The sequence below is a fragment of the Carcharhinus amblyrhynchos genome, chromosome 2 (genome assembly GCF_965287045.1).
Source record: "Carcharhinus amblyrhynchos chromosome 2, sCarAmb.v2.hapA, whole genome shotgun sequence".
Lineage (NCBI taxonomy): Eukaryota > Metazoa > Chordata > Chondrichthyes > Carcharhiniformes > Carcharhinidae > Carcharhinus > Carcharhinus amblyrhynchos.
The window spans coordinates 97,047,097-97,061,618 of record NC_137325.1 but is presented as its reverse complement, the minus strand read 5'-3'; the positions used below and the strand labels follow the sequence as shown (position 1 = coordinate 97,061,618).

The 14,522-nt window shown below is 41.1% G+C and overlaps 1 protein-coding gene across 1 annotated transcript; it reads right to left on the bottom strand.

Annotated features, from left to right (window-relative positions):
* Positions 1 to 6,932: 6,932 nt before the first annotated feature.
* LOC145361276 (biotinidase-like) lies at positions 6,933 to 14,155 on the bottom strand. Its single transcript, XM_080216911.1, has 3 exons — positions 13,820 to 14,155; positions 10,506 to 10,655; positions 6,933 to 9,671 (listed from the first exon to the last, which is right to left on the bottom strand). The coding sequence occupies exons 1-3, from the start codon at positions 14,030 to 14,032 to the stop codon at positions 8,511 to 8,513; spliced, it is 1,524 nt and encodes a 507-aa protein (XP_080073037.1). The 5' UTR covers positions 14,033 to 14,155; the 3' UTR covers positions 6,933 to 8,510.
* Between the last annotated feature and the right edge of the window lie 367 nt (positions 14,156 to 14,522).

Sequence of the window (14,522 nt, the reverse complement as noted above, 5' to 3'; positions counted from 1 at the left end):
TATTATTAAGAAGTTTAGCTGCAAATCATGGGAACAATCATAAAAATAAAAGTTGTTGATTTTCTACATGATTATTGTAAATAAAATGCAACGGCGAATCAACTTTAGAAAATTCACAGTTATAATGAAATTAGACATCAACCTTTTAAAATGAGTTCAACGTTCATGGCCAGTTGTGCAAGACAGCCTGAAAGCTGCAGAGTAAAGTGTGAAGCAATGAAGCCTGAGCTTTGCAAAGTTGGCAAATATTGGATGAATCATGGAATTCACATTTCTGATTTAGAGTGGCTGACTAAACAGCTTCGAAACAACTGGTAAATCCCTCAACCTTTCAACTCAAAAAACAATAATGTATAAATATGTAAAATATATTTTAAAGAAAAGATCCAAATAAAGACCTGTATACAAGTTCCTTTCCTCAAAATCTACCAAGTAAAGTTCCTTTTTGTTCTGTTCAATTTCAATATTTTAAGGGGAGCCAAGGGTAGGCTAGTAATCCAGAGGCCTGGGGTAATGTTCTGGTTCGAATCCAACCATAGCAGATGGCGAAATTTAAATTCAATAAAAATTTGGAATTAAAAGATGACCATGAAACCATTATTGATTGCCATTAAAACCCATTTGGTTCACTAATGTCCTTATGTGGTCTGGCCTACATGTGACTCCAGATCCACAGCAATATGGTTGATTCTCAAATGCCCTCTGAAATGGAGAGCAGTTTGGGATGGGCAATAAATGCTGGCCTAGCCAAGTGAAGCTAACATCTCTATAATTGAATTTAAAAGAAAATAATCATTTTGAGATTACATTCCACAGTTTGACTTGCTTTTCATTGGAAGCTGAATGGCCTCATGCATGAACATAGAATCATAGAATTTTACGGCACAGAAGGAGGTCATTTGGTCTATTGTGTCTGCACTGTCTCCTGAAAGAGCTCCCCAGCTAGTCCCATTCTCCAGCCCTATCTCTGTAGGCCTCTAAATTCAACACTTTCAAATTTGTCTCCAGCTCTCTTTTGAAACCTCCTCCAGCACTTTCCCTGGCAGCATATGAAGAAGTTTCTCTTCACCTCACTCCTATCTCTCTTGCTGACCATCTTGAAATTGTGACTCCCTGAGTCTCTGACATACCAACTAGTGGAAACAGAATGTCTTTCTTCACCCTATCAGAATGGTTTATCATTTTCAACACCTCAATTAGTTCACTTTTAAATCTTCTCTGTTCCAAGGAGAACAAGCCCAATTTCTTGAACCTTTCCTCGTTTCTGGCATCATTCTAGTAAATTTCTTTTGCACTCTCTATCCAGGGCTTTGGCATCCTTCTTTAAACATGGTGCCCAGAACTGAACACTCCCAATGTGGTCTGACCAATGATTTGTCGAGGTGTAGCAATCACCTCCTTGCTTTCATACACTATGCCTGCATTTATAAACTCAAGGATCCTATAAACCTTCTTAATTGTTTCAACTTCAGAGAATAATGCACTTGAACAGCAAGGTGTCTCTGCTCCTGTACTACATTAAGGTTGTATCACTAAGCCTGTATTGGCATCAATCATGGGGAAGGCTCTAGAATCGATCATTAAGAAGATTATAACTGGCCACTTAGAGAAACTCAAAGTAATCAAGAAGAGTCAGCATGGTTTTGTGAAAGGGACATCATCTTTAACCAATTTATTGGAGTTCTTTGATGTAGTAACATATGCTGTTGATAAATGTAAGGTTCATTTATCAGTGCCACAAGTGGGTTTACATTAACACTGCAATGAAGTTACTGCAAAAATCTCCTAGTCACCACACTCTAGCACTTATTCAGGTACACTGAGGGAGAATTTATCATGGCCAATGCATCTAACCAGCGCGTCTTTCAGACTATGTGAGGAACCCAGACCACCCAGAGGAAACCTATGCAGACATAAGGAGAACGTACAGACTCCACACAAACAGTGACCCAAGCCGAGAATTGAACCTGGGTCCCAGCACTGTGAGGAAGCAGTACTAACCATTGTGCCACCACCGTGTTGGAGGAAGGGGAAGCTGTGGACGTAGTGTACTTGGATTTCTAGAAGGTAGTTGATAAAGTACCATATCAAGCATTACTCCAGAAATTAAAAGCTTGTGTAAAAAAGGGATAACATATTAGCATGGATAGAAGATTGGCTAGCTGGCAGAAAACAGAGAGTATGCATAAATAGCTCTTTTTTTGATGTGTAAGATTTGATGAGTGGAGTCCTGCAAGGGTCTGTGCTGTAGTCTCAAGTTTTTACTATTTTTATCAATGACTTAGATGAGGGTAGCAAATGCATGGTAACTTAATTTGCAGCTGGCACAAGAGGATTCGGAAAGTATATTGTAAAGGGGACATAAGGAGGTTGCAGATGTATACAAATAAGTTGACTGAGTGGGCAAAAAGCTGGCAGATAGAGTATAATGTGGAAAAATGTGAAGTTGTTCTCTTTGGCAGTATTGTGGGGAATTTCTCTATTGGTCGCCTGATTCTTTTAAAAATTTAAGAAAGTTTAAATTAATTTCACAAAGGTGATATCTTTCAGTTGTAAGATGTATATGAAATTAATTTTCAAAACCTAAAAGAATAAAAGATGAACAAGACATTAACCTCAGCAAAGGGAATCCTTTGCAGGGTAAAAGAACACCGGTCGGTGCTAGAAATCTCTCCAAAGATCTGAGGAACTGAGACAAAAGTCATTACAATTATATCTTTCTGATACCTAAAGCACTTCTTCTAATTAGCTTAGATTTGATTTCATTTCACGTTAATATGTCAGTCCAATACATGATAGATACCTCAGCCAATTGCGAAACATTGCTTGACTTAATGATCTATCATTTGCTAACCCTTCTTGTTGCTATGTTTCTCGAAGGACGCCATCACCCGAATACTTTTCCCAGTGGCTCTTTGCCTGGACAATCAATTATATCAATCCAGGGCCCTTGGACAGACACAACTTTATGTCCAGACAATAGGGCCTTTCACTTTGATATTAAATGTTTCATTAAATGTTTCAGCATTTCTCCTGAATATGAAACTTCATTGTATTTTCTGCTGACCAAATAACTTCCAGTTCTGAACTTCTATAGTCTCAGCAATATTTGCGCATTGGCTGTAGTGAATATTTCAAACCTTTATATTAATACTCAATTATTATTCAATATAAATATATCTATCCAGCATTAAAATCATCTTTCATTTCTTTTAATAATGTTTAGCAGTCACATCAGAGCAAACTGCCAACATGATCTGGTTAGGTGCAAGTTATTTTAACTCTTTCCTTCCCATCTCTTATTAAAGCTTAGAATCTGCCAATGACTCTGCTTATTAATACAAAATCCTCTTCCTCAGGCAGGAAGAATAAAAAGGCAAAGTATTAAATGGGAAGCAGTTGCAGAATTCAGAGTTCCTGAGGGATCTAAGTGCTCCAGTCCATGAATCACAAAGAGTTATGATGCAGGTACAGCAAGTAATTAAAAAGGTTAATCGAATGCTGTCCTTTATTACAAGAGGAATTGAACATAAAAGTAAGGATGTTATGCCTTAAGCATACAGGGCTTGTGAAAAGGGGACAACGGTAATCATGGATGATTTTAGCATGCATATTGACTGCAGCAATCGAGTTGGCAAATGTAGCCTCGAGGGAGATTTTATAGAGTGTATCAGGGATTGATTCTGAGAGCAAGATGTTAAGGAACCAAGCAGGGAGCGGGCTATTTTAGAATTAATATTATGCAACAAAGAAGGATTGATAAATAGATCTGTTGTTAAAGATCCTCTTGTTAAAAGTGATCACAGCATGCTGGAAGTTAAAAAGTCAAATTGAGCAAGAAAAGACAGAGTCCAAAATAGAGTTTAGCGTTGTGCAGACATAATTATACAGGCCTGAGGAAAGAGTTGGTCCAAGTAAACTGGGCACAAATAATTGAGGGCTGGACAATTGAGAAATAATGGCGAATGTTCAGGGAGATATTGACTACCTCTCAAAGTATATTCTTGAGAGGAAGACAAATTGTAAAAGGGAGAAAAATGTTCCATGGCCAGACAAGGAAATCAAAGAGGACATGAAGGCAAAAACTAGGGCAGAGCAAACTGCAAACGCTAGTGGCAAGCTGGGGGATTGGGAGGACTTTAAGGTTCAGCAAAAGTCCACTAAAAATAAAATCAAAAGGACTAAGATGAACAATGAAAGGAAACTAGCAGAAAACATAAACACAAATACCAAAAGTATATAAGAATATAAAGAGGATGAAAATAGCTAGAATAAGGGTTGGCCCTTTAGTGGAGAATACTGGTGAGTTATTAATGGGGAACACGGAGATGGCAGAGGCACTAAATCAATATTTAACCTCTGACTACACGGTAGTGGTAAAAGAAGGGCAGCATGGATAAGTTGTGCCAAAGGGTCTGTTCCCATGCTGTAAACCTCTATGACCTTATGATTCTGGAGAATAATGGTGCTGTAATGCAGGGAGCCAATCAAGGAGGTTTGGATTAAAATGAATGTAATTGTAGTAGGGGATAGTGTAGTTATGGTGGTAATACTGTTCTCTGCAACCAATAGACTTTTGTGAGCCTGGTGCCAGGATAAAAGACACCTCCTCAGAGCTGGAGAGGAACTTGGACTGGGAGGGGGATGCCGCAGTTGTCGGCATTGGTAGAGCTAAGAAAGAACTTCTGCTGTGGGGAAATAAGCAGCTAGGGGAATAAATTAAAAGGCAGAACAATGAAAGTAACAACCTCTGGATTACTAAATGAACCATGAGCAAATTGGCACAGAGTAAAAAATCAAATAAGTTGAAAGGGCGGCTCAAAGATTGGTGTGGGAATATGGGTTTTGACACTGGCACCAGTACTGGGGAAAGAGGAAAGAGCACCATTGGTACAGTCATCACCTCATTTGCAGTCTGATCGGTAGGGCTTGATCAGCCATGCATTGTATTAGTGGGGCTACAGAGATGCCTTTAAACTAAATAATGAATTCAGAAAATTAACAAAGAAGGACAAGGCAATGGTGCATGGTAGCGATATGGGTAATGATAACCAGAGTTTGACTGATGGGAACGAATAGAGCATATTAACATATGAGTGCTCCAGCAAAAAAGGTCAGAGTAAGGAAAAGTGGTAAAAAGACAGAACTGAAGACTCTTCATCTGAATGTGTGCAGTAATCACTACATGATAGATCAATTTGTGACACAAATAGAAATAAATGGGAATGATTTGATAACCATTAGAGAGACATGGTTGCAAGGCTAGGAACTGGATATTTGAGATTTTTTGACATTTCAGAAAGATAGGTAGAAAGGACAAGAATATGGCTTAGCGCTCTCTCAATAAAGGATGAGATCAGTAAAGTAGTGAGGCCAAAGTTTTGCCCATTACTCTTGCACTGACCCTCTATCTGGACAACCTGGATGATGAGCTTTGGGAGATGTAGGTGTTGCCAGAAAGGCCAGAATTCATTGCCCATCCCTGATTACCCTTAAAATGAGTGGCTTGCTCGGACAGTTCAGAGAACAGTTACAAGTCAAGCACACTGATGTGGGTCTGGAGTCACATGCAGGCTGGACCAAATAAGGATGGATAATTTCCTTCCCAAGGGCCATTAGTGAACCAGATGGTTTTACCAACAATTGATGATATTTACATGGCCACCATTACAGAGACTACCTTTATACTGAATTTAAATTCCACCAGCTGCCACTGTGGGATTTGAACCCATGTCCCCAGGACATTCGCATGAGCCTCTGGATTACTCGGTCTATGCCACCATCTCCATATAATGCAAGCTATGGTTGCCAACATGGGTGCTGACACATCTCAGCCCCTTTGACTGCTGGCTGAGATTATGTGATGTACATAGGTCAGTATGTGTGTTAGTGTTATGCTGAATACATGATTGTGAGAACATGGTGAGTTTTGGACTGAATACTAGTGATGGAGTTTCAGTGTGTAGATTAGGTGGCCCCACTTATGGGGTGTGCATGCCAGCATGGCGCAACCTCATAGTTTGTGGCAATGATTTTGGGGAGGCTGAACTCCTTAACATGCACACTTGCTTCAGGATAGTGAGTAGCATGGAATGGCCTGAACATTACTGTGTGGTTGTCCTTCCCTGTTGAGATTGGAGGAATAGTGCTTTGTGAGATGAAGTGGGGTGCTAATGTCCCAGTGATATTATTGCTGGCCTAGAATCCGGAAATTCAGCTAGTGTTCTGGGGACCCAGGTTCAAATCCAGCCACGGTGAGTGGTGGAATTTGAATTTTTCAACAATTATCTGGAATTACACATCTACTGATGACCATGCAACCATTGTTGATTATTGGGAAAAAACCATATGGTTCACAAATGTCCTTTAGGGAAGGAAATCTGCTGTCCGAACCTGATCTGGCCTAGACATAACTCCACAGGGGGAGCTAAAGGCTGAGCCAGTCTGATTTCTGGGACTTTGTCCCTGTTGTTATCTTACATTTTAAGCCCTCTACCTCTCACCTTGACAATCCACCACCCTATTTCCCCTTCCTCTGCCCATTCACTCATTCATCCACTCACTCACTCACCCATTCAACCAATCATTCATTCACCAACATTCACTCAGACTCTTTAAAGTTAACTTACAGCAGTCAATGACGTAAGAAGTGGGTGTTGTCCTATCCTTCCTGAAACGCTACAGCCATGCTCTTCAACGAATGTTGTGCTCTACACTTCTGAAGAACCTCGGCTCTTAAAACTCAGCAAGACATGGACAGCAATGGAAACATCTGAGTAGATGTAATCCAATGGACGGTCTCCCATGGAAGTTCTGGGCCATTATTTATTGCTACTTTCAAGATCAATCAATACCACTTTTCATCCTTTTTCAACTGCTTTAAAGGAGATTTGGTTAACCCGGAACATCAAATAAACGTGTGAACCAGCAAATCATATCACTTTATTTTATCGGTTCAAATCTCAGTGATAATGTACAACTCCATGATTTTACATTTTAACATCAGAGTCAAATGTTTGTTGTTAGTTTAGAGATAAAATCCAAATTGATCTTTTCCAAGTATTGTTCTTGGAAGATAACAAATTGTCCTATACAGGTTAGACTATTCTCTGGAGGCAAAGCCGTTAGTTGAAGTTGTCAACAAACTGTGACGTCTATGCCGGAATTTTACCATCCCACCATGGGAATTGGAGCAGGCAAGGGACAGAGCATGAAAAGTTGTGTTGATCTCAGTCGGGATTTTCCAGTTTTGGGACCAATGTGGCCGTAAAATTCCATCTATAGTTTCTAGAAATTAGTTCTTAAACTCTTAGAAGCTGCTAGATTTCTTGCTGTAGCATTAGTATTTATGTAGTCTGGGAGACAATTGTCACCTGGTTAAAAGGGAAAATGAGGCATCCTTTTGGTTCTGTCATAGAATCCCTACAGTACAGAGGGAAACCATTCAGCCCATCGAGTCTGCACTGACAAATATGGAGATTTGAAATATTGAGATTGGAGGAATAGCGCTTTGTGAGATGAAGTGGGGTGCTAATGGCCGAGTGATATTATTGCTAGCCTATAATCCGGAAACTCAGCTGGTGTTCTGGGGACCCAGGTTCAAATCCAGCCACAGTGAGTGGTGGAATTTGAATTTTTCAACAAGTATCTGGAATTACACATCTACTGATGACCGTGCAACCATTGTCGATTGTCGGAAAAAACGGTGCGTTGACCTCGGTCGGGATTTTCCAGTTTTGGGACAAATGTGGCCATATTGGGATATCCCATCCAGATCCTATTCCCATAACCGCACGTATTTAGGTTGCTAGTCCTCCTGAAACTAGGAGGCAATTTAGCATTGCCAATCAACTTAACCCCCACATCTTTGGCGTGTTGGAGGGAAGCTGAGGAAATACATGCAGGCACGGGGAAGAACGAACAAACTCCAGACAGACAGTGACTCGAGGCCGGAATTGAACCCGGATCCCTGGCGCTATGAGGCAGTAGTGCTAACCTGCAGTGCCACAGCAACACTGTCAAATGACACTGATTGCAATTGGCGTGCATTTTGTTGAATGTCTATGTGTGCAACACAAACACAATTCTGGAATCAATGTGGCACTCATAGAGCAAAACTTCGGGTCACTATGGAACGTACTTGGTCTGACTGAATTGGGAATCCTCCACATGACAATAGTTAATGCAGTAGCCAACAAAGCCTAAATATCTTCACACAAAATATTGTTAGGAACAGGTTCCATGTGCTGCCACCTGAAATAGGCCTTGTCACAATTCAGATGATTCCTGTGGCAGAAGGTTTTTGTCTTCCATGTCGAAGTGGAGCTTTTTGGGGGAAAAAAATTGTCAGTATTTTATTTATAACAGCGTTTTTCCCTGAACTGGCTGAAACTCAGGATCCAATGAAGAATTTGAGGACATTATAATTGTAAAATATATGAACATTATTTGCAAAGATTCTATTCTAGTCCATTCATATCACACTCAGGAACGGTCTACGTTCCTTTAAGCTAATCCTTCTCGTACCACCTTCCATAGAGTGCTGCAGTCACAAGACCTGCTGACATCCCCTTCTTAGTCATATAAAAATCATTGTTATTCCACCCTTTGCTGTCTGCACGATAAATTTTCATCTCACTAGCCAGAATTTCTGGATAAATATAGCGTGTGCTGAAATTCCCCCACAACTTAAAGTCTATAATGTCAGAGGCATCAGTAACACTTTGTCCACAGGTATCATATCCAGAGCCTGCACACTTCACCAAGGCACATACTTGCAGGTAATAAATGCCGTCTGTTGTATGACGGCCATCATAGGCTCCTAAAGCATACAGATTATTGGGTGTGTTACCATATTTGTAGGCTACATGGCAACAGAGGTTGTTGGAACAGACTTGCAGGTTACCTTGCACACCTGTCAATGGGAGAAATGTATAATTGTCAAATATCATCAAAGCATGAAAGATATCTCCAGCACCATCCACGTGGGACACTGAATTTTTCAACAGGTCAGTTTGTTCCTGCTTTCCTCCCCCCTTCTGCTCCTGAAGAAAAGCTGATGCTGTCTGAGACTCTGACTGTTCTAGGCTGTGATTTCTGATGGATGTAATTACAGGGACCTTGGCCACCAGAAGTTTCCCTTCACTGCTTTTTATGTTGTAATAATAGGGGAAATCGAAAGGAGTGTAGATGCCACTTCCTGTCATATTGTATTCGGGATGATGCTGATTAGCTGCCAGGAGATTGATACCCAATGCACTGGCGAATGCTTGATGAAACTCTACTGAAGATAACAGTGGCAACACGTTCATCCAGGCTGTGGAAAATATAATTTGTTTTACACCATAGCGCTCAATTAAACTTACTGCTGGCTCATAGAACAATATGTCAAAGCAAGTAAATGTACCAAATTTTCCAGCAAAAGGTGTATTAAAGATCACATGTTGCAATGTCTTAGGTTTGTCATAAGCAACTTCGAGTATGAAAAGGTTCCATTTCTGGTATTTGGCGATGAGATTGCCTTCAGAATCAAAAACTACATTTGTGTTAAACTGAAATCTTCCGTCTGGTGGACACTGAGGGTCACTGAGCTCACAGGCTTGTCTCTCCCCCATATTTGCTATCAAGTACATGCTGCCATTTCTTGCCATGCAGCTCAGTTGATAAAGGACCTACAACGAAAGGGAAATACAGACACATTTAGTAATCAATATAAATTTTACTTCAACAGAATTGACAAGGATCCATTTCATGCTCTTCTGTGAAAAAAAACTCTCATTCAAGGGTGTTTAAAGCAGATGGTTTTCTAGTCTCAAAAGAGTGAATCATTCTGTGTATGTTCAGGCAACTCTCAAGTAAGTTATGGTGGATCCATGAGAAAAGAGAGAGAAAGATGATGAGGAGTACCGTACTCAGTCCACATATGAATGAGAGAGGAAGGTTAGTGTTTTAGCAGTTAACCATTCATCGATTTTGCTGAATGGCCTTTCTTATGCCATACTCTTGTTTATTAATACTAAATCTAAACAGTTTACAGAGTAGACACGTAGTTCCTAGGCATGATACCAATCTCTTTCTGAAGAATCTAACACATGGCTGACGAGTGAGCATGGTATACCATCATCTAGCTTATAAATATCACATGCCATCTGTTAACCCATTTGTAATACTAAAGAGGGAACGCAACTCACTCCAGGCAGGCAAGCCTCCAGATCAAGAGCAAATTTTAGCAATACTGCCCCAACAAAATCAAAACCATTTTAAAAATCTGAATATTAATAGTTTATGCACAAACATAGTTCTATAGGTGTAAAATTTAAAGGCTTTTACAAAGTGATACCAATTCAAATATTCCAATCAGGAGATGGTGAACCTTTGCAAAGGATTCTGGGTTAATTGACATCGATGTTGCCCAAATGCTGGTAATGAAGAGTTCAGAAAAGCTACGAGAATTCTCCAATGTAATAAGGTATTTAAATTAAGTGCTAACCTTATTTAGCTCTTACCTCTGTATCATTATATTCTGTTGGGTGCAGACAGGGATTCCATTCAACTACATTGGGATCTGGAATTGGCTCCAAATATAGATAAAGAACATCTCTGTTGTTTTGAAAGCCATGGATGCCATTCTCTGGAAATACAATTATTTTAACTCCCTGTAGTGCAGATAACAAAAAGAATCATTTGATGCGTTAGCGTGATGACAATTATAAACAAAGTCCCAAAATGCCAACGGTACAACTGTGTCAATCAGTTTACGGCGCAATACTTATTGTCAGGATACTGCTGATGCATTGAGCTTGCAAAGCCCAGGCACACACCAGACAAACAACTATTATAACTAACATCACCAGTCTGTGCCAGATTAAGGGTGGAAGTTTCCACTTCCACCAGTGGTGGGGCAGGGTGGGGGTGGGGGATGTGGCAAAAAATTTAGAGACTTTGCAAAAATGATTGGCAAATCAGTTTGAAATCCTGTTCTCTCAACTTTGATGCTGGATTAAAGGCAGATCAATACCACTTGCATCCACTTGCATCTCATGATTGCTCATTAATAGAAACTCACCAGAATCACATTGCCCTTCCAATTAGGGCTGCAATGGGAACATTTTGCTACAAACATCCACTTTTATTTTCCTCACAGCAACTGCTTATAATGCACAGTAAGAAGTTTCAAACACCAGGTTAAAGTCCAGTAGGTTTATTTGGTATCACAAGCTTATGGAACACTGCTCATTCATCAGTCCACTCACTTGAGTGGACTCATTCATCTCCACTCACCTAATGAAGGAGCAGCCCTCAGAAAGCTTGTGGTACCAAATAAACCTATTGGACTTTAAGCTGGTGTTGTGAGACTTCTTACTGTGCCCGCCCCAGTTCAACATCGGCATCTCCTCTGACTTATAATGCAGTCCCAAATGATTTGTGTTGAACAGGCAAATAGACCAAACTTGATAGACTCATTTATTTTAGTTAACAGGCATATTGAAATATTCACGAAGGAGAGGGGCTTGATGTCTGGTACTGTCTTCGAGGGAGCTGTAGACCAATTGAAGGAACTATCCATTATGAGGGAGGAAGTGTTAGGGCTTTTAGGTAGCATTAAAACTGATAAATCTCCGGGCCCTGATGGCATTTATCCTAGGCTGCTTAGGGAGTCGAGAGATGAAATTGCTGGGCCTCTGACGCAAATCTTTGTCTCTTCTTTGGACACAGGTGAGGACCCAGAGGACTGAAGGATAGTGAACGTGGTACCGTTGTTTCAAAAGGGTAGGAGGGATAACCCTGGTAACTATAGGCCGGTGAGTTTGACGTCAGTGGTAGGCAAGTTGATGGAGAGGATTCTTAGGGATAGGATGTATGAGCACTTAGAGCGTTGCAATCTGATTAGGGATACGCAGCATGGCTTTGTTAAGGGGAAGTCTTGCCTTACGAATCTGGTAGAAGTTTTTGAGGAGGTGACAAAAACGGTCGACAAAGGACGAGCCGTTGATGTTGTCTATGTGGATTTCAGTAAGGCGTTTGACAAAGTCCCTCATGGTAGGTTGGTTGAAAAGATTAAGGCTCATGGAATACAAGGCCAGGTATCTAGATGGATTGATAACTGGCTTGGTAAGAGAAGGTTTTAGTCCAACCTATTTATTTTGTTGTCAGACTTTTTACTGTGTTTACGCCAGTCCAACGCCGGCATACCCACAACATTGGTAAGAGAAGACAGAGAGTAGTAGTGGAAGGGTCCTTTTCTAGCTGGAGGTCTGTCACTAGTGGTATGCCTCAGGGCTCAGTACTGGGACCTCTTCTTTTTGTAGTATATATAAATGACTTGGAAGAGGGAGTAAGTGGTGTGATCAGCAAATTTGCAGATGACACTAAGATGGCTGGATTGGCAGGCAGTGAGGAGCAGGGTCTGGCAATTCAACAGGATATAGATAGGCTGGTATATTGGGCAGATAAATGGCAAATGGAGTTTAATCCTGATAAATGTGAGGTGATGCATTTTGGCTGAAATAATGTAGGGGGGAGTTATATGATAAAGGGTAGACCTATAAAGAGTATAGAAACTCAGCGAGACCTGGGGGTGCAAGTGCACGTCTTTGAAGGTGGCAGTACAAGTGGAGAAGATTGTGAAGAAAGCTTATTGTATGTTAGCCTTTATAGGAAGGGGTATAGATTATAAGAGCTGGAGTCTAATGTTGCAGTTGTATAGAACATTGGTTAGGCCGCATTTGGAGTACTGCATCCAGTTCTGGTCACCTTACTACCGGAAAGACATGGAAACCCTGGAGAGAGTGCAGAGGAGGTTTACCAGGATGCTGCCTGGTATGGAAGGACTGGGTTATGAGGAAAGATTGAGCAAATTGGGGCTGTTTTCCCTTGAAAGAAGGCGACTGAGGGGAGATCTAATAGAGGTGTATAAGATTATGAAGGGTATAGATAGAGTAAACAGTGGTAAGCTTTTTCCTATGTTAGAAACACACATTACAAGGGGCCACGGGCTTAGGGTGAGGGGGGCGAGGTATAACATGGATGTTAGAGGGAGGTTTTTCACACAGAGGGTAGTGGGGGTATGGAACGCTCTGCCAAGTAAGGTGGTGGAGCCAGGCACGCTGGAGTTGTTTAAGAGTTACTTAGGCACATGAGTGGGTTGGAGATGGAGGGATATAGGAGATTGTTTTAAATAAGGTTCAGTAGCCTTGGGACATCCCTGGAAACGTATGAGGATGTGGATGATACTAATGTTTTTCTTTTTTAATTCACAGGTGTTTCGGTCCGCCATGTTGTCCAACAAGGGGCATACACACGATGGGTCGTACGAGGGCTGTTCTTGGTTGTTTTGAGAATAGCCTAGTACTTCATGTCGTTAGTGTACGCTTAAGCTGGACCAGATGCTGGGCAACACGACAGCTCAGTGACTATCACTGTTTGCTGTGCAGACACATGGATTTGGGCCAGTGTCTGCAGGAGTTTGCGCATTCTCCCCGTGCTTGCGTTGGTTTTCTCCGGGTGCTCTGGTTTCCTCCCACACCCCAAAGATGTGCTATTAGGCTGATTTGTGTAATAAATTGTCCCTAAGTTAGTTTTCCCTCAATGTGGAATGTCATAAGCATGGATAAGGGTCATGGGTGGAGAGGGGACTCATAATGTTAAAATGGCGGCGTGGGCTCGTTGGGCCGAAGGGCCTGTTTCCTGGGCTGTTTTGTTCTTTGCTCTTTGTTGAAAAAATCCTGTTGCAACTTATGCAAACAAGAATGGAGATAGGATTAAATTCACCAGCTTCCACATTTCAGTGTGTCTACTAGAACAAAACAATATGCTTTACCTGCTTGCTGGCTTCATGGACCTGCTCTTGGTAGATGTCCAGGTTTTCCTGCATGTGTTTCAGCGCCTCCTCACGTGTGGAAGGGGTCACTGAGTTCAGTCGCAGCACTGTCGGGTGTTCATAGACAGCTGCAGTGTAAGAATCCAGCCCCCATACTGGGATTATACAGCATTGCCAGACCAACAACAGCCACCTCAAACAAAATGCCTCCATGCCTGAAACTTTGCTGTTTCAATGCAGCACTGGTTTCCAGAGATTAGCCTGGATGTTTATACTTGAAACATTGCTCAACGGTTAATATCAAATGTGTATTGTGCAAGAGAGATAATGGTCAGAATTGATCTAACTGCCCCAGCATCACCCCTTATTCGCTGCTGGACGAGACTCCAGTAAACAGTGCGTCAGCTGGATTCTCTGGACACCACGTGCAGCAATTGTTTACATTGATTAAACATGGACTTTATTACACTTTTTCTTACACTTACCACAACAGTGAATCGAGACACGCTGAAATGTGGAAGCTGGTAAATTTAATCCTATTTCTATTTTTGTTTGCATAAGTTGCAACAGGATTTTTTCAATATGCCTGTTAACTAAAGTAAATGAGTGAGACAATGAGAATAAGACACACACGTTATCAAGGGATTTTCACAGTAACTTCATTGTAGTGTTAACATGGCACTTGTGACACTAATAAGTAAGC